At 37.4% G+C, this 21356-nt stretch overlaps 1 protein-coding gene across 9 annotated transcripts in view; it reads right to left on the minus strand.

The window, feature by feature from the left end:
• The window catches only part of KIF6 (kinesin family member 6), a 521280-nt gene that overhangs the window by 306237 nt on the left and 193687 nt on the right, over positions 1-21356 (minus strand). For all 9 annotated transcript variants that reach the window (XM_082731109.1, XM_082731108.1, XM_082731114.1 and 6 more), the window contains one exon: positions 17035-17164. In XM_082731109.1, coding sequence (XP_082587235.1) covers positions 17035-17164 — 130 coding nt within the window. The remainder of the gene's footprint in view (positions 1-17034; positions 17165-21356) is intronic.

Consider the following 21356-nt stretch of genomic DNA (forward strand, 5'->3'; position numbering starts at 1 on the left):
TCAAACATTATTCTGGCATTTTTTTTTCTCTTGAGAGAGAGAGAGAGAGCTCACATAAGCAGGGGATGGTAGGAGGGGTTGGGGGGAAGGAAAGGGCAGGTGGAGAGAAAGAACCTGAAGCAGACTCCACACCCAGCTCAGAGCCCAACACTGGGCTCAATCTCACATCCCTGAGATCATGACCCGAGCCAAAATCAAGTGTCAGAAGCTTAACCAACTGAGCTACCCAGGCTCCTTGTGTTCTGGCACTTTCTGTTGTCTTTTTCCTTTATTGGATCCTTTTCTTTCCAATCCATAAAATAGGTATGTCCCACGCTGTGTTCATCATATTTCTTCCCCTTGGAGAGTTATTCTTCTATAGCTTTGATTATCAAGGGAGAGACACTGTAGTGTGATTAAAAGTCATGTACCAGTGATTTTAGATTTTGGTATTGGAAAACCTGGCTTCAAGTCCTGGTTCTGTCACTCACTACTGTTGAAATCTTAAGCAAATTTAATTTTGGTTTTCATGTCTTTGCAGTGCCATAATAAGACTTGCATTGCTGGATGTCTTGGTGGTTTAGTTGGTTAAGCATACCACTCTTGGTTTTTGCTTAGGTCATGATCTCAGGGTAATGAGATCGAGCCTGGCATCTGGCTTAATGCTCAACAGCAAGTCTGCTTGAGATTCTCTCTCTTCCTTTCCCTCTGCCCTCCCTCAATTTGCTTTCTCTCTCTCTCTCTCTCTCATAAATAAATAAATAAAATCTTAAAACAAAAGACTTGCTTTGTTGCAAAGAGCTACAGTGACTGTTGTAGTGGCCCATGAACCATAAAATATCATATAAATGTCCATCCCTGCTGATATTCACCCAATTCAGATGCTTCCCATAGCCTTATTTCCAACCACAATTTCTCTGTACACTAGATTAGAATGTCTACAAGCTCGACTGATAATCGTCTCTAAAATGACTTGCCAGCATCTTCGACCTAATGCTCCCCCCAAACCACCTCAATACTTTTCCTCATTCTGTATCCTACGCATGGGTATCCAATTCATTCTATTCCTGTTGAATTTACCTCCACTTGTCTCCAAATATCCTTTATCTTTCACCCAGGTCATACCAGGTCATACTGTCTCCTCTGATTGTTCTCCACCTTCCAGACAGAGTAATATTTTTAAAAGATATATTTGATTATGTCAATTCTACCTACATCCTTGAACTGAACTATTACACTCCCTAAGACTAATTATCTCTAGTTCCTTCAAATGTTTCTCAAGCAGCTGTAACTCAAAATCTTTTTTTTTTTAAATATAGCAGGTACTGTGACACCCTGAATTGCCTACATTCTCTCTAATATAGCCTTACCACAGTAGAGGACATTGGAATCGGGGCATTCTAAATCTTGTGTTGCTAGTAAATAGCACTTAAAGTATTCTACAATATTTGCTCTACCGTTTTACCCATGCTATGAAATTTGTTTGGGAAACACAAACACACATGCACACACACATGGACATGCACACACACACACACACACACACACATTTCTTTGATGAGTGATCTCATTAGAATGTTATATCTCTTGAGATATTTCTGGAACTGATTTTTTTTTGCAATTTTTTGCTATCTACAAATGAAAATATCCTTATTCAAATAATTTGTAAGACATCTAATAGAGCAGAACAACAACACTTCATGAACACTCCTTCTCTCTGTCCTGTTAGGCAATAGTTTTGGACATTTTCCAATTGGCTTCAACCCAAGTACTTTCATATACCTTCAGTTTCTCTTTATATCCCCAAGGATATTTTGAGATACTTTATTAAATATATTAGATTCATTTTATCTATGAATTTTTATAACCTTATCAAAAAAGTGAATGGAATTAGTTTAGGGTGAATCAATGTTGACCTTTTCCTAATTGCTTACTGAAAGTTATTTAAGAATTCTTGATCAGATTCTTATCTTAGGACTTGGTGTCAAAAATATCAACTTGCAGGGTACCTGGGTGGCTCCATGGGTTAAAGCCTCTGCCTTCCCCTCAGGTCATGATCCCAGGGTTCTCTGCTCAGCAGGGAGCCTGCTTCCCTTCCCCTCTCTCTCTGCCTGCCTCTCTGCCTACTTGTGATCACTATCAAATAAATAAATAAAATCTTTTAAAAAAATCAACTGGCCATTTTCCAAATATGTTTTCCTTTTTGTAAAAGTTAAAAAGAGATGACTTTCTTTTAGGAGGCAAGTGTCTAAAAACCCAGGCTCACTGGGTCCCTTACATATTCATCATAATAAGGTCTGTCTGAATGGTTACCTCTTCTAACAAAAGCTCTCTACTTCCTCCTCCAACCCAGATTCTGAGTTCCTTCAGGCTGAGACTATGTCTTATTCATTATTGTGACCCTAGCATAACATAACATGTGTTCAAAAATACTTGTTTAATTGCTGACCTTATTCATTTCTCGTTTTCTGGAATCTCTATGACATGCTCCATAATTTCTAAAAGTCTCCGTACCATTTGGAGACCACATCTGAAAACTTCTTCTCCCCCTCAATAAGTCCATGGAATATAACTTGTTTAAGTCTAAAAATTAGGATGATTTGAAAAAGTAAGACCAACTCAAATCTGTCTACCTATCTTGGGCTTCCATTATTTTTTGTGCCTGATTCCAGAGCTCTCCCACTACCCTCTGTATCTTCTACTGCCTTTTCTCTTACCTAGAATGTCTTCTCGCTATTCAAGTATCACCTAGCATTTCTTACTGTAAAAGTATGCCCTCTTCCTCCTTCCCAAATAAGCCAACTCAAAATTCATTTATTTTCATGAATTCGCTTGGACTGTTCACAGCTGGCTTTAGCCATTGTGTTCAGAACGGACATTTGACATTTGTGCATATAGTAGAAGATCATTAATATCCAAATCTGGAAAAATTCAAAGGATTGATTGTGCCAAATGGATTTTTAAATGTTCACCATTTTAAAAATTAAAAATATGAATAATTGCTACAGTGGGCAGTGAGGGGTGATGGTGTGCTCTATGAGTGTTTGGTGGCCAGCCCACTTTGCACTGTATAAAAAGCAGTGCACATTATGAAAGGTGACTCAAAAATGACCCTGTCAGACAATGGGGACTTCAAACTGTCTATAAAGAAGAGCTTGGAGCAGCAATGTGGCTGAGGAGTGGTACTTGAAACTGCTTTTGCAGGAGTACCTGGGTGCTCAGTCAGTTAAGCCTCTGGCTCAGGTCAGGATCCCAGGGTCTTAGGGTCAAGTCCTGCATTGGGCTCCAAGCTCAGCGGGGAGCCTGCTTCTCCTCTCCCCTCTGCCGCTCTCCCTTGCTTGTGCGTGCACTTTCTTTCTTAAATAAATAAATAAATAAAATATCTTTTAAAAAAAGGAAAAAAACTGCTTTTGTAGAACGTTTTACATAATATAGCATTAAATCAAGAAAATACCACATGCCCACAGTGAAGACTAAAATTCTTTCTCCTGCCTTCCAAGCCTTTACTGGCTCTGGCTGGGCTACCACTCCTAGAAACTATTTCGTAAGTATAAAAATCTCAAATTTTATTGAAGAAGAACCATTTTCTACAAAGCAGGAGACTTTGGTAGGCTGAAAGAAATTTTTGAAAAGAAATGGTTTAGTGACAAGAATCAGGCAACATTGATGAACATTTTCAAAAGGCTGTTCATTCACCGTACCTTATTAAAAAAAAAAAAAAGATTTACTTATTTATTTCAGAGAGAGAGTATGTGAGAAGGCATAGAGGTAGGGGGAGAGGGAGAGAGAGAATCCTGAAGCAGACTCCTGCTGAGTGCAGAGCCCTACACAGGACTTGATCCCAGGACCCTGAGATCATGAGCTGAGCCAAAATCAAGAGTTGGATGCTTATCTGACTGAGCCACCCTAGCACCCCTCATCTTCCCTTTTGGATTGTGCAGATGTACAACAACCAATCCTGATGCCCAATTATTTCATTACATATATTCTCTTGTTGTTGTTACACATATTCAATTTTTGGCAGATCAACAAGGATTCCCTATGAATTAAAATTTTCACTTTTTTTCCCATTATTTTACAACAGGTTTTATGTGTGTGTGTGTGTGTGATTGTATGTATGTATGTGTGTGAGTTTGTGTGTGACCATTCTCAAGGTTGAACATTTTGATTTTATGGGCAAGAATTGATAAGTAAAATACTGTTTTGTGTTTACATAATATACTACTATGCTTTTGGTAAAAAAGTTTTCTTTTAGTTAATATGTCTTCAGTCAAAATGATTATAGATAATATAGTCTACAATAATTCAAATAATCTCTTCAAATTACATATAACATTATGTCTAGGATCTTTTGAATACTACTTTATTTCTTAAAAGCTTATATTCCATTCCTATGTACCAAATTATTATTTTTTTCAATCACCCCTCTATTTTGGAGTGAAATATCTCAACAAGAATTTCCACTACACTAGAACAAGTCAGGTGAAGAAAATCTCTTCAACTGAACAGAGTATATAATGTATACACTTGAGATTCTTTAAAGCAAACCAACTAAGGACAAAAGTGCACACAGAATCCAGAATTCAGATTTCCACCCCAATTCTCTTTGTTTGATAATACTTTCTAGTTAGATAGCCTAACTGATCTGTTCCTCTGCTCATTTATTCTATCTGAATTAAGGACTGGAAATACTAACTTCTATGTGTTTTCTAGGCTACCCCAGACTTTCAGGTTGAAACACTCCCTACCGCCCCCCATCCCGCCACTGGTTAAATGATTCCTTGTCTAATTCTTCCAATAGCAAATGGGTTGGATTAGGAGGCCCACTATGCCTTTGATGTACACTAACTCAGACTGAAGTGAGGCCTGAACAAGCCTGGTGGTACAGCACTTGACACTATAAACACTGGCCTTGATCCCTCCTGAGGCTGGTTTAGACCATAGTGCCTAGCAGCAAAATATCTCCAATTAGAGAAACTTCTGTTGGAATTAATGATCCTAACTGCTTGTTTTTCAGAGTTTTCCCTTTATAAGATCCCTGGATTTTAGAAAAGTAGTCAATATCATTTTCTCTAGTTGTGGGATTAGGTCCTGCATATTGTCAAAATAGTTTTGTAGAAGAGAAAGACAGATTAGGCACACCAATTTTGTTTAAAATTTAAAAGCAAGCTTTGGAGCAACCTGGAACATATAATAGGAACATTCTAGCAAGTATGATTTACTTTTCTGATAAGAATAGACTATTATATTTTATTATATATCCCTCCTAACAAGTCTGGAATCAATTTGATGCATTTTTTTTTTTTAACTTTCACATTCCTCAAAGATGTATCAATTAGGTGACTTAATTTAAAAAAAACTAAATGTCAGAATTAGGGATGGCTCTTCCTCTGTTAGATGTCAGAATTCAGAAGATTGCCTCCCTATGGGTCATTTCTTCAGGATTTGACAATGAAATGTCAATTTGACAATGAAAGTCAAGCACATTTATATAAAAAGCCAAGTATGCTAAAATCGGCACATATGCAAACTGAGAAGGAATTTTACCCATATCTTGAATCAGAATTCTGTTCAACTATATTCTCTTTTTATCATCCTTGAATGAGGTATCATCATATTATCTCCAGAGTTAAGGTCTGCTCTCTGAACAATGGAAATTATGAACCAAATATTCCCCGACCTCCACCCCCCCTTTTTTTTACTTGACTGCAAGAAGAATCATAGCTAAATTTATTCTTTGATGCCAATAAGTAACTCATCCTGTTATCTAGCACATTTTGCACCTTTTAAATTGAATTTAATTTTTTCTCTTTTCCTTTTAAAATTCAGTGTGGCTTAACAATTTCCAAGTGTGACCATACACATAACTGGAACAACAGTATTATGGGGCCCAAAGGCTAATGATCTCAAGAATTTGACAGCAATTAGTGGATTTGTCTTTAGAGAAAACCTATTTTATACACATTACATAGCTTGAGATTGTAGGAAAGCTGAAAATACCCTTTCCTATCCTGTGTACAGACGACGAGATCAGTACTGATAACATGCCAAGCAGAATTCAGATATACATTCGCATTATAAATACGAATTCTTTATAAATAAAGAAGTTTACCCCATCTGATTGATTGTGATAACTCTCAATGCAATGTTTACGGTCAGACATCAAGGTGAGTAACAGACATGAATTTGAGGATAGTGTCACTCAGCTAACAGAAGAACTCTAGAAGCACAGAAGGTTACTATTAGATACATTATTTCTTTCCTTTTTTTTTTTTAAGACTTTATCTATTTGACAGAGAGATACAGATCACAAGTAGGCAGAGAGGCAGGCAGAGGGAGAGGGGGAAGCAGGCTCCCTGCTGAGCAAGGAGCTCCATGTGGGGCTCAATCCCAGGTCCCTGGGATCATGACCTGAGCTGAAGGCAGAGGCTTAACCCACTGAACCACCAGATGTCCCTAGATACATTATTTCACTCTGTTTTATAGTCCAATATTTGTTCCACATTTTGAAGATTCTACAGTTCTCTCTATGATCATGAAGATCTCTTGCTGTTACAACTGGCAAGACTCCAAATGGCATACCCAAAACATGATCAAATTACTTGCTGAAGGTTTTTGGGTGATTGATAAGCCCCCTGTATCCTCCCTCCGAGCTTGAACCAATATAAGAAATAGATACAAAAGTTAGCCTGCCAAAAAAAAATTTAAAAAATCTATCAGCAAGAAATGCTAAAAGAATAGCTTCTGTGCTTAAAACCACAGCCAAAATGGACTTCCTGCCAGTTCCCCCATGTGTATTCCTGATTTGTAAGATAAGCCAAAAGCAATCTATCTGAGCTATTATCTCAGTGTCTTATAGAAATAGTTTTATTCAGGGGCTAATCCTAGGCTTCTTTGCGCTCTGATCCATTCTTCCCTTCCTCTTTTTTTTTTTTTTTTTTTTTTTGTTAGTTTGTGTTCCTGTACCACAGAGATGTTGAGCCCTAAAAGTGGCATCTTCCCAAGGCCCCCTTTTTTGCAGGCATCTAACTGGAGAAGTCAGGGAGCGGGAGAAATCCTCTGGCTTTTCTCTTGCTCATGCCCTCCCATCTCCTGCCAGTGCCTTGGCTGGGTGAGATCTGCCTCTGAAGAGTGGCAGCTCCCAGGGCTTTCTGAGCTCTCTTCCTAGGTGGCACCTTCTCTCATTTTTTGCATCCTTATTTCTCCATCACATTTCTTCCTCTTCTTTTCTCTCTCCTGTCCTCAGCTTCCTCATTCTCTTCTTTCTCCTTTTTTGTTTCTAATGGCACTTTCATCTTTACAATGGCTTTCTTCTTTGTCTTTTCTTCTCTGAGTTCTCCAGGTTTGCTTTTCATCTTCTTCTCTTGTAATCCCTTCTATATTTTAGAGCTATTTTATTTTTTTAAACACAGATTAACTGGAGGTAACATATTTAAGAGTATGAAGTACACTTTCTCTGCTCGCTGATGTAATTAGCCTTCAAACAGATGTTCCTTAGCCATCCTCCACCCTATTCCATATACATGGATAAGTCTTCAGCTGTTTTCTTTTTTTTCAAAGATTTTATTTATTTGTTTGTTTGTTTGTTGGGGGGGCAGGTGGAGAGAGAGAGAGAGAGAGAGTGGTGCGAGCACAGCAGGGGAAGCAGCAGAAGGAGAGGGAGAAGCAGGCTCCCTGCTCAGCTGGGAGCCCTATGTGGGGTTTGATCCCAGGACTCAGATCAAGACATGAGCCAAAGGCAGATGCTTAACTGAGTCACCCAGGCGATCCTCGTCTCCTGCTTTCTTTCTGATAATTTTACCTCTGAATACATCCTTTTTTTTTTTTCCCTAAAGAATAGTCTAGGGGATGGGTGAGGGAACATTCAAATTAAGTTTGTGCTCTGAATACTTCTACTTTATATCTGTTATATTCTGAGCCTGAAGAGTATATAGTTTCCTTGATTTTTTACCCAAAGAGGCCTGGGATGGTACAACCCCTTAAGTCACAAATTCTCTGAACCCCATTCACCAAACACCATCTTTCTGGCCATGAGCCAAGACCTCTGACCATAAAAATGACCTGTCTTTCAGGCTTCTTCCTTGGATCCACCTTTCATAGTGTAGAATGAATGTGTCTAATACTGCCCCCTTCCCTGTACTTGCCTATGTTCTTAAATCTCATCACTGTAACCAAAGGATCATTGGATTTGTGTTTGAGAATTGTGACCCTTTCTTTAAGGGGAAACTGTATCCTGCCTGAGGTTGGAGGATAAATGTGTTGGCTCTCAGCACCCTCCCTCATCATAATTCAAATTTCATAATATTTGGCAGCTTTCCTCATGGTTTGAGGTTAGGGCTATTTTCTTTTTTCACTGAAGATGGCTTTTTTCCCCTCTGTTTTTATATTTTATTGCTGCTGTTGGGGAATTTCGATAACAGGGAGTAGGGCAAAAATTACTTTCTTCTCCCCGTTTAATCATAAATGAGAATTTGAAAGATCAGGAGAAACTTCGGAGCTAAACTTTTAAGTCAAAATTTATGTTTCTCAAAAGAAAAATTATGTTTCTCTTACCATGTATATTGAATATGTGTCTTTTAACTTTATAATAATGGCTGTACCAGACCCCTTCATTTATTTTAATAAATAGTTTAGATTTCAAAACTTATAGTTCACGTAATACTACTTCTCAGGTTAGATGAGAGCAGAATGCAAACTATGTTATAACACAGAATCACTATCTTTAAGAAATTATATATCTCATATATAAAATATGAGAAAAAGAAAGAAATGCCTGACATATAGTACGTACTCAAAATTAAAGTTTCCTTCCTTCAGTGAATAAAAGAGGTTAGAATTATCAACACATCCACTTGCTCTGTGGAGACCTACTAATAAGAGATGTTATTTTTTTTTTTTTTTTTTAAAAAAAAAAAAAAAAAAAAAAAGAGATGTTATTTTTATAATAAGAGCAGGGCCAGGGGCAGCTGGCCTAGTGGTTAAGCGTCTGCCTTTGGCTCAGGTCATGATCCTAGGATCCTGGGATTGAGCCCTGCATTGGGCTCCCTGTTCGGTGGAAAGCCTGCTTCTCTCTCTCCCACACGCCCTGCTTATGTTCCCTTTCTCGCTATGTCTTTGTCAAATAGGTAAATAAAATCTTAAAAAAAAAAAAAAAAAGAGCAGGATCAATATGTAGTTTGCATGCTGTTTTTTGCTCTTCCCAGCCACACAAATCTTGGAATAAACTTGCTAATTACATACAATTAATATATCTTTCAAACAAAAAGCTGTGGGGATGTGTTAGTCAGTGTTCCTTCTAACAGTCAGTCTTGCAGAATAAGATCCCAGAATGCTAAGTGCAACCCAAATCCTCTTGTTTCCCACACACACCACACCAGATCAAGGCTTAGAAGGTTGTTAGCAAACACAATCACACACTAAAAGTGCTCTTTCTTTCCTTTGCTGTCCTCATGTTATTAGATTACATGTCCAAAGCCAGTGGTTCCTTCCAACTCCACTTACGCCCTATCTCCAGCTGACTTTGCACTTCCACAGGATCCAACAGTCACTCCACAAGTTGGATAATATGCAAAGTCTGAGAAATTATAAAACATATCAGTGCAACTCAGATAAATCTACCTTTTTTTATTTCAAGCAAAGAATTAGGTAGAAGGACCACTAATATCTCCTGACAAAATGATTTCTAAATCCCATAAACATTGTTGATAGGCTGATTATTTGGAAAGTAATCTCTTCCAAAAGGTCTGGAGTATCACAAATTTTAAAATGTCAAAGTTGTTTGGGATGTACCCTGTATTCTCCAATAGGGATGGTGTACTATAAAACCACTTTTGATTCTAGGCCTGAGATTGTAGGTCTTCTCTCCTAAAATCACCAAATCTTCCTCTCTCCAGCAATGGAACTAAGTAATTAATTAATGACTGATCGATGGTTGCCAGGTGCTGAGAGAACAGAGTTGAACAGGCTGATATGCTTACCTTTAAATAGTTGTTAGCTGAAAATTTTAAGGTCTTTCCAAATGCTACTTAATTCTTACTATACCCCTAGAAAGTAGGTATCATTGTGCCCATTATATGGGTTAGAAACCGGGTTCACATCAGGTCACTGACTTGTCCAAAGACAGACACTTATCAAGGTGGAGCCAGGAGTGGAATAGATGGTCACCTCCAAAACCCATGCACTACACCACTGCCTGGCAGGAATGCCCAGTGATGGTGAAGAAATGAAAGAGTGGATATCAACACTGACTGGAAGAATTTACCTGATGGTTCACTCAGGAAAGGAAGGGGAAGAAAGCAAACAACCTGACCAGTGGGACCCTGGACGTTCTTAATGTTGGCACAAAGTGTTCTTTTCTCATCCTATCTTTGATAAGATCTGCTCCATCCTGATGATTATCATCCCTTTCCACGTCCCAGGTCAAAATGTGAACAATGGGGTAGATGCTACTGGGCATAAAATTTCAATTAAAAAAAACAAAATGCTTTCTATTAAGTAGAATTATTCATCAATGAGCTACTGCATGTCTAAGCATGGCATCTAACACAGAAACCATAAAATAAAAAGACCCAATTAACTATAGTTAAAAAAAGAAGAAGAAGAAGAAGAAAGAAAAACCAAAAGAAAATTTTTAAAATTTAAAAATATTTGTTAAATATATGGCAAGGGCAAAAAGTTATTATCTGTAATGTTCATTCATTCAATTATTATTTACTGAGCACCTACTGTATGTCAGGTTCTGTTTCTCGGTATCATGGATGTGAACAAGACCAAGTCCCAGCCCTCATGGAGTCAACAAATCAACCAGACCTACCCTAAGACTCCAAGAGAAAAACAATTAGAAGACATAAACAAAAACAGAAATACAAATGGTAAATAAATTAAAACAAGATTTTTTTGTGTGTACCAAATTAGCAGAAGTTTCAAATTTTGTGGTGTTGGCAAGGGTATGGAATATGGACTTGGTCACTTACTTATCTGAGAGTGGGTTTCAACCAGCTCTTAATGATAAAACCCAAACTGTCCTCAAGTTTAGCCTGAACACATTTAAAATACTAAGATGGCAAATGACATACCCAATAAGGGGTTAGTATCCAAAGTAGATAAAGAACTGATAAAACTCAACACTTGAAAAACAAATGACCCAATTAAAAAATGGGCAAAGGGGGACACCTGGGTGGCTCAGGTGGTTGAGCAGCTGCCTTTGGCTCAGGTCATGATCCCAGCGTCCTGGGATCGAGTCCAGCATCGGGCTCCTTGCTCGGCAGGGAGCCTGCTTCTCCCTCTGCCTGCCATTCTGTATGCCTGTGCTCGCTCTCTCTCCCTCTCTCTCTCTCTGACAAATAAATAAAATCTTAAAAAAAAAAAATGGGCAAAGGATGTGAACAGAAATTTCTCCAAAAAAGACATACAGATGGCCAACAGACACAAGTAAAGATGGTCAACACCCCTTATTATTGGGGAAATGCAAATCAAAACTGTAAGATATCAGAATGGCTAAAATCAAAAACACAAAAACAACAACAAACGCTGGTGAAGAGGTAGAGAAAAGGAACCCTCATGCACAGCTGGTGGGAATGCAAACAGGTATAGCCACTGTGGAAAACAGCATGGAGGTTCCTCAAAAAGTCAAAAATAGAATTACTATATAACACAGTAATTGCAATGTTGGGTATTTACCCCCCAAATACAAAAACACTAATTCAAAGGGATATATGCACTAGTATATTTCTAGCAGAATTATGTACAACAGTCAAATTAGGGAAGCAGCCCAAGTGTCCATTGATTGATGAAGAGGTAAAGAAGAGGTAGTACAGAAGTAAAATGGAATATTACTCGGCCATAAAAAAGAATGGGATCCAGCTATTTGCAACAACATGGATGGAGCCAAAGAGTATAATGCTGAGCTAAATAAGTCAGTCAGAGAAAGACAAATACCATATGATTTCACTCACATGTGGAATTTAAGAAACAAAACAAATGATCAAAGGGGAAAAAGAGAGAGAGACAAATGAAGAAAGAGACTCTTTAACTATAGAGAACAAACTTATGGTTACTAGAGGGGAGTGGGTGGGGGTTTGGGTGATGGGGGCTGAGGAGTGCACTTGTCCTGATAAGCACTGGATGATGTATGACAGTATCAAATTACTATATTGTACACCTGAAACAAATATAATACTGTATGTTAACTATACTGGAATTAAAATGAAATGAAAATTTTTATACCTGCAGATTTTGCATTCATTAAGCATTTCTGTAAGAACTTACTGTATACCAGGCAGTGCTTGAGGTACTGGGGACCCAAAGATGAAGAAAATGTAGAAAGATCTGGGCCCTGAAAGAGCTTAGTCAAGTCAGGGGGACAAATAAAATTTTTTTAAAGTAACAGTTTCGTATATGTTCTAGCACAAAGAAAAAAAAGGCTAAAATGTATATTCCTGGGCTCCACCATGGAGATTCTGAATCCATCGATCAGAAATGAGATCCAAGAAAGGTCTCTTGACCACTACAGGGTATTGTGGTGCAAGTTACCTCAGGCCAAACTGGGGCACAAAATGGTCTAGACTATGGGTGGGGCTGAACCAATGGTCCCAGCAATAGGACTTTGCAGGGCTTAACAGTCAAATGCAGAATGTCTTGGTCAATTAGATTTGATTAATTGATGGAAACATTTCCGTGATAAGATAGAAAAGGATCAAATCACACTTGCTACTGGTGGGCTTTGACACTGGGTTACACACAGTTCAGCTTTGACAATTCATCCTCTTTGGCACAGCAAGTCAACCATTTTTAAAAAAACCTACCCTAAGGACATAATCAGGTTTTAGTCAAAATATTAGTAGGATTACAGAAATTATTTAAGAGTTCTGAATAAATAAGAAGAGGATGAAGCTATTCTTAATTACTTTTCCTTAGAATGCTGGCTATGGGTAGAGAACACTGAAGGAAAGAGTGCTCCACTCTGTGTCCCTCAGATTCAGGCTCTGTTTTGCAAATGTTTTCTGGTTACCATGACAACTTCTGGATGTCTCTGTATAAATGGGAAATTGGGAACCTCATTTAAAAAAAATGATTAGTGTGTTCTTTTTATCCTGGTAAGCTCGTTCTGTGCTGACAAATTATATTCTGACAGCTAGGTTGTAATCTAAAACATACTTTTTTAGAGGCTCCGAATAATAAAGTGTTTCCAGGGGTTCCTTTATATTTTTATGTATTTGCTTTCAATGAATTCGAGAGATAAACTGAAGCACTGAATAACTGCTATACTTTTTAAATAACTCAGAAATATGTCCTCCTTTGAAAAAGTTGATGTATGTCACTTTGATTATTGTACTTGTGAGGTATAATAAAAGGAAAGAGCAAAAGCTTCTAAATCAGTCAGACTTAAAGATGAACCATGACCCTGTCACTTGCTAGTTAGTTGTGTGACCTTGGGTAAGTAGTCTAACTCTTTGAGCCTTAGTTTCCAGCTATAAAATAAGAACCAAAAATAATATATCATACAAGTGTTCACAGCAATGCCAAGTCTATTGAGCAGGTTCTCAATATAACATGGTGGCTATTACTACTAAAGAAAAAATAAAAAGCAAGCAGAGAAACATCTAAAACCCATCAGACTTGGTTTAAAAGATTGGGCTTTACCTAGAAAAACAATGAATATATAAAAAAATAAGGCAAAACCAGCATCATTAGGATTGAACTTTGTCAGGTTTTAGCTATATATGATACTATTATTAGCTACACAGCACTGATAGGAAAACACTGTTGGAATTCTGTAAGGTGGTGGAACATGACAGATCCTCTGGCACAAAAAGTTTAAAGTCCTCAAAACTTTAGAAAACAATAGTCTGAAAATATGCCATCAGCTAAAGTTAATGCATAACTTTGAAATATCAAATAGCCAAGCTTTTAAATAATAGAGGTCATGGTGAACCAGGGCCAGGAGCCCTCCCTCTGTAACCTATTCAAGATGAGAGAATGTAATTGTGAGGGGAAGGCCTTGGTTTCTGTAGGTATGAGTCACCTCTAGAGGAAGGTTAGCATCATGGCAGGGACAGGTTTCTCTATTTGTTTTCTAACAGCAGGTACGAATTAAGTTTTTCTCTCTTTCATAGTTGGTTGGTGGCCAGGACTCAGTTATATCCTGTATCTCTAGGTTTGCTCTTTATTAAACTGTGTATGGAGAATGAGGATTTTTAGTAGGGAATTCTAAATCTTTTGTCATTATACTCCCTAATTCTGAATCCACTTTTATTTCTTAAGCTTCAATTATCATGACAAATAAGAGCATGGTGAATAATCACATGGGCAATGAATGTTGAAGCAAAACACAAATGCAAAACACTAAAGCAAAACAAGGTATTTGGAAATTAAAAAATACATAAAACTTTCTTTAAATGAAAATAATAATTTCAAGGTTCTTAAATCCATGCTATATGTGGCACATAAGCTCAACCTATATAAGTTAGTCTATTGGAAAGTATTCATGCGGAACTGGCAAAATAAATAAACAAACAAACAACAGCAAAACCAAAAATCCAGAGTAACAGATGTCAGCAGCATGCTTTCACTATCTGATTTCGGTTTCCATTTATTTATCTTATATCTAAAGCAGTACAATCTGGAGAGTAGAAATGGACAGGAAGAAAAAGTCATTTGATAGAGATTTTCTCAGACATCTTATCCCCCCCCCCCCCCCCCCCCACTTACTAACCTTACCTAATGCTTGTTATTTAAGACAAGGTAAAACAGGGAACTCAGGGAGCATGGTTTAAAAAGGAAAGTGCCAAGAATATAGAATGGGGAAAAGGCGGTCTCTTCAACAAATGGTGCTGGGAAAAGTGGATGGCTACATGCAAAAGAATGAAACTGGAGCAGCTTATTACACCATACACAAAAATAAACTCAAAATGGATTATAGACCTGAATGTGAGACCTGAAACCATAAAAGTCCTAAAAGAAAACATAGGCAGTAATCTCTTTGACACTGCCCTTAGCAACATATTTATGGATATGTCTCCTCAGGCAAGAGAAACAAAATCAAAAATAAACTATTGGGACTACACCACAATAAAAAGCTTTTGCACAGCAAAAGAAACCATCAACAAAACAAAAAGGCAACCTAGTGAATGGGAGAAGATATTTGCAAATGATAAATCTGATAAAAGGTTAATATCCAAAATATATAAAGAACTGATACAGCTCAACACTCAAAAAATAAATAATCTAATTTAAAAATGGGCAGGAAAAAAAAAAAAAAAGAACATGCTCACTCAGTAATTAACATGAAAAAAAACCCCAAAATGGTTAGAAGACATGAACAGAAATTTCTCCAAAGAAGACATACAGATGGCCAACAGACACATGATGATCATCATCACTTACCATCAGGGAAATACAAATCAAAACTACAATGAGATATCACCCCTCACCTATCAGAATGGCTGGTATTAAAAAGACAAGAAATAACAAGTATTGGAAAGGATGTGAAGAAAAGGGAGCCCTTGTGCACTGTTGGTGGGAATGCATACTGGTGCAGCCACTCCAAAAAGGCATGGAGGTTCCTTGAAAAACTAAAAATAGAACTTCCATATGATCCAGTAATTCTACTATTGAGTATGTACCCAAAGAACAACAACAACAAAAAAAAAACCACAAATTCAAAAAGATATAGGCATCCCTATATTTATTGCAGCATTATTTATAATAGCCAGGATATGGAAGCAACTCAAATGTCCACCAGTAGATAAATGGATAAAGAAGATGTAGTCTGTAGAAGCAACGGAATATCACTCAGCCATTAAAAAGAATGAGATCTTGCCACTTGCAACAACATGGATAAACCTAGAGGGCATCATGCTAAATGAAGTTAAGTCAGACAGAAGGACAAATCCTATGTTCTCTTACTTTTATGTGGAATCTAAAAAACAAAATGAATAAATAAAATTCTTAAATACAAATAGACTCTTAATACAAAGAACTCTTAAATACAAAGAACAAACTGGTGGGTTGCCAGAGTGGAAGTAAATGAGGATGGGCAAAATAGGTGAAGGGGATTAAGAGGTATAAACTTTGAGTTATAAAATAAATAAGTCACAGAGATTAAAAGTACAGCATAGCAAATATAGTCAGTAATACTGTAGTAACATTGCATGTTGCCAGTGGTGACCAGACTCATGGTGGCAAGCATTAAATAACATACAGGCTTGTCAAATCACTTTGTTGTATGCCCAACACTAATGTAACATCACATGTTAACTATATTTCAATTAAAAAATAAACAGAGAAGGAAATGCCACTGGTAATAATAAGCTATTCATTTGGGGAACTCTTTCCACACCACCCCCACACCCATTCCTTTACTTCACTGTCACTGGGTGAAAGATTTGTGACTATTCATCTTCAGTCAGTAGCTGGTTGGGGTCAGGGCCTCTGTCCAAGCTTAGTCAGTCCTGGCTCCTGTGTAGGGCTTCCAGGTGAAATATAGGCACCCAGTTAGGTCCAAATATAAGATAAGCAATAAGTAAGATTTAGTATAAATATATTCCAAATATTGCATGGAGGCATACTTACTACATTCCATGGCAGTATTTGCAAATCTGCCAACAACAGGGGCAAATACATACAGCCCATCTCATGTTCCATGTATTGTTCTAAATGCCATATAAATATTAATTCCCTAAATACACGAAAATATATGGATATGTAAACATATGCTGATGTTTGGATGATCTGAGGTTAGGAATAATGAACTGTGTATTTTAAATTTTAAAAGCTATGCAAAAATTCCTATGATTAAAACAATTAAGGAGTTTTCATTGGTTATCTGTAAACTAATTTGCAGAAAATTGAAAATATCAAAGTTGTGAGTCTAGATTTCAGTCCCTGCTCACTAACTAAGCCAAATGACCTTGGGAAAGTTTCAATTCTCTGAATCTAAGATTTTTTATCTGTAACATGAGATTTGGATGAGATTCTTTTTAAGGTTGTGCTGTCGCTAAAATTCTATTAGATCGTATAATATGCGAAAGCAACTTGCAGAGAAAAGTTTATTACCTCCGCAATCATTCTGTTCGTGTCTCCTAAGAAGAGCAAATTTAGAGCTTCTTCCTCCGTGGCTGCCTGATGGAGAGACAGGTTTTTCAGGTGAATGTTCTGATCAGGGTCCTCCAATATTGTCACTTTCCTAGGGAAATGGGAAGCAACAAAACAAGGGACTTTGAGAATGAAAAGAACTTGAGGTCTTCTTATAGGTTTATTTTTAAAATGCTGTAGAATACTACATCTTGAACTTATAAACTCAAACAATACACAAGACATCATACAGTACTGGATTCACATCAAACACCGACATCCCCTTGATAGTACTATTAAATAGTTTGGGGGCTGAAAAGTATATCACAAGCTCCTTCTGTCTTTGCAATCATCACTAAACCATACATATTGTTGTTCAATTAAAAATGCAAATAAATAATCTTCTACCTATATATCAGGAAAGTTGGCCACATTGCTTTTTCTCTGTCATAATTCAGTTTCTTACCTAGAAAATGCACGGATTCTTCTTCTGATATTTCCCTTTTGTTCAATTTCATATCACTTTCAATTTACATAACCTTTCAAACTGGTTAGCTCATCAATTTAAACATGCTGGAAATTGAAGTATCTGTCATCTTTCCCGCAGTTATTACCTTGTCTAGTTTTCTTATCAAGATGAGTTTTAAAATCCTCAAGAAGTTTTATAATAAAGTTTTAGTTTGTCATTATTATTTTCATGTCCATCAAATGTATTTCTTGATCCTTTTTTGTAAAAAAAAAATTTTTTTTTTTTTTATAACATAGCATTTCCCTCCATTACATCCTTATGGCCAAAGCTTTAGGTCTGGAATTATGTTCATCTATTACAACTGCCTTCATTTTCTTCCCAAATGAATCTTAACCCTGTTTCCCAAGTTGGATTGTCAATACTCTCCTTGGAGTCCTTTTAGGACTTTCTGCAACTGAATACAATGTGAACTCCCTATACTCTGCTTCAAAGACCCACCGACTCAAGCAATAAAATTACTAGAGAGAGTTCCCTTCTGACTCTCGAGTTTCACCTCCTTGATTTTCTTAAGAATTGTTAAGGAAAGAAAATCTTATAATTCACTAGTACTGCCAAAAAGTACCTTGGCTTATCTGCACTTGCTTAAGGCATTCAGAATTGATACAAATGAAGGCTGGCATCATCTAGCATTACTTCTCCTTTAAAAATACAAATAGCCAGTGGACTTGTGTCACTTGTCTATAAAATCACATTTAGAATACCTTAAAAATAAAGATTTGCAAATATCATTATTTTTCTTCCTTCCATTTGGTAAAAAGGTCATCTGAGCTTTCATATGTAGTTTGTGGGTAACATACTAACTGATAGAAGAAAATGTAGTTCTAACAGCACATCTGTGACCAATATGTCACTAATAATATAGTCCTTTGCCAAGTTTTGGACTTCTTTTTGTCTCCTTCAACAATACCAACTAAGATGGAAAAAGATCTCTTCCCTTAATGAAAACAAGTGTATTTTATTTATTTTTCAACAAGATTCATAAGTGAACATACTAAAAATGCTTAAGAGTTGAAAAATGCTTGGAAAACATGAAGGCATTTTTAACTGAAATGGATGAATTGTCGTCTATTTTTAGGAACCCTCTCTGTTCCTTAAACTTTAGATCCACCCTGACTTTCTAAAGTGCTCGAGAAGGTTTAGCTAAATTCAATCACTAGGGACACAGAAGTCAGAATTCTTCCTAAATCCACTGTTTCTGGATGCAAGAAATTAAGTAATACTGGAAGGAAGATGAAAACAGGAAACAAGGGAGGAAATGGTACATTCAGAATTAAAATAGAAGAGAGTTTATTTTCAACACAGAGATAAAAATCAATTCTCTAACTCTGAGGCCAAGCCATCTGTGATACATGTTGAATGACCAAGCCAGAGACAGCACTATCTTGTGCAAGTTCAGAAAAGGGGTGGCTGGGGGAGGAAATCATTCAAAGAAGAGAATGCTCATGCTCTTTGGGCACCCAAAGTATGCCTGGCACCAGTATTGTTTCATTTAATCCAGTTTTCTTATCTTGGCTGCACATCAGAATGACCTGGGGAACTATAAAGCAAATAATAAAAAGCTGATGCTGGGTCCCATCCTAAGAGATATTGATGTGATGGTTCTGGGGCTTGGTCTGGGAAAAAAAAACAAAAACAAAAACCAAACTCATGAAAACTCCAAGTGAGTCTACCATATAGTCAAGATTGAAAGCCACTGACTTCATCTTTAATAACCCTATAAGGTAAATACATGGGGGTAGAGATTTCTGGTTTCTTTATCTTTACTTTCCCCCCAGATCCACCCCATGCCCAAAGGGGAAAATTGCTCATCTTATGGGCTGCAGGAAGTTACCATTGAGCTATACCTACCAATAGGCAAGATCAGTGTGAATTTTAAAAAGCTAGTCATTTCACAGGAAGTTTCTTGTCTACCTCCCTGACTTCCCATACAGTTGATGGGTCAACTAAGTCACCCAGCAGCCCAGCCACTGCAATAACTAATGCTTAACTGGGGATTATGATCTACTTAAACATCCATACGGTTTTTAACATTACCGAATCAAAAAAAACCCAAGTACTGGTAGGGACTCACCTTACTCACCATTACTTCACTGAAATAAGAAATGCAGAAAACAAGCAGGTTTGGAATTATGAAAGTGTTCATTTGTTAGGCAGCCTAAATGGATCACTGATTTGGGATTATATTTACACAGAATAGTTAGACGCATAAGGTATAAGTGTGAAAGGTCATCCGAGGCATTTGGCTAAGCTACTTCTTTCTTCTAAATCATTCAGAACCTTTGATCTCCAGTGTGGCTACTTCAGGGCTACTACACTTCTGTATGTACTTCCAGATCCTTGCCTAGCTTTGTCACTTTGATCAAAATACAACTTGCACACACTCGCAATTTATCTGTTCGAACTTTCAGTTGTCTTTTGTGACCCATTGCTATGCATCTCTCTGATGGTTTTCTGATATTATATTTCCCTCACAATTGTCTGATTTCTTGCCCATGGAGGTTTTGAAAAGTAAATGAAATTGCAGGTTGGCGTTCAATTTACTTTGGCTTCTTTCATGATTCTCTCTCTACTTAGGGCTCATCTGTGGCCACCCTATAAAAGGCTCTACCTCTGGCATCCTTCTGGAATCTTCTGTGGTGCAACTTTCTCTCTCCAGTCAGGATCTCCCTTGCCAGTTCTCCTCCTCAGATTCTTTCCTGGTTTCTGCCTAATCCCTTGGGCATGAGACTTTGTACTTTCCTTCATAGCCCTGCCTGTCTTCACTGAAAATCCCTTTTGCATTAAGCCTGACAGCCAACGTGTCAGCCCCACCCACACTCATGCCTTTACTCACAGAAGCCCAGCCTAAGCCATGCCCTGGGTACTAACTCTTGCCTAGGTGGGCTAACCTGGGAGTGAGAATGTTTTAAACTTTGTTGCTAATGAAATGCATTTTCAAAGGTGGGAAAAATAAGAACTATTAGCAAAAGTTTCTCACCAAGTTGCTTCTCCTTCCTTGGCATTTTTCTTTCCCTCTCTCTCTCACAAATCAATAGCTATTTCCTGAATCCTTAGTCCACCACTCAATTCTGACTATAATTTTCATGGGCTTGAAAGAGGACTTTATTAGAGTTTCTTAAATAAACATCCTAATTCCAAGATGGAAACCCCCCAAACTATTTATTTGATTCTTTTTGAAAGAGCCTGTGAATAGTTTTCCCTACAAAATGTTTCTAAAATGTTTAGATTTCAACCAAAAAGTCACTGATAGCCTTAACTTGGATACCTAAGTGGAAAAGTTCAGCTAAATATACTCGGCCTGCTTAATGATGGGGAAGAAGCAGGCTTTGTGTTTTCTCTGTAAACAGAGAATCTTTTCCATTTGGCTAAGTAGTTGGAATTTGTACACTCTTTCTAACTGGCTGGAAGACAGAGAAAGAGCAATAGCCAAGCTCTTGTTCTCAATAATGGAGGCCATCAATGAAAGAACCCTCCCCTCCCCACACACTACCTCCACAACATTCCAATACCACCAACTTGCTGAACAGGAACTTTCCAGGAGTTACTGCAATGAATCTGGCTTCTCATTTTCATATTGTAAACATGTGTTGCCATGGTGCTAATTTCCCCCCCCCCACTTGCAAATGTCCTGTGTGATTGGGCAGGCGATGCCCTACATAAGGACACTATGTCTAAGGGGGTGCAATTCACATCATAAGTTTATATATTTATTATGAAAAAATGTCTGTCAGAGGGCAGTAAGCATCTTCTAACAAAACTAGCATATTACAACAGT

This window comes from Mustela nivalis (genome assembly GCF_964662115.1).
Source record: "Mustela nivalis genome assembly, chromosome: 5".
Lineage (NCBI taxonomy): Eukaryota > Metazoa > Chordata > Mammalia > Carnivora > Mustelidae > Mustela > Mustela nivalis.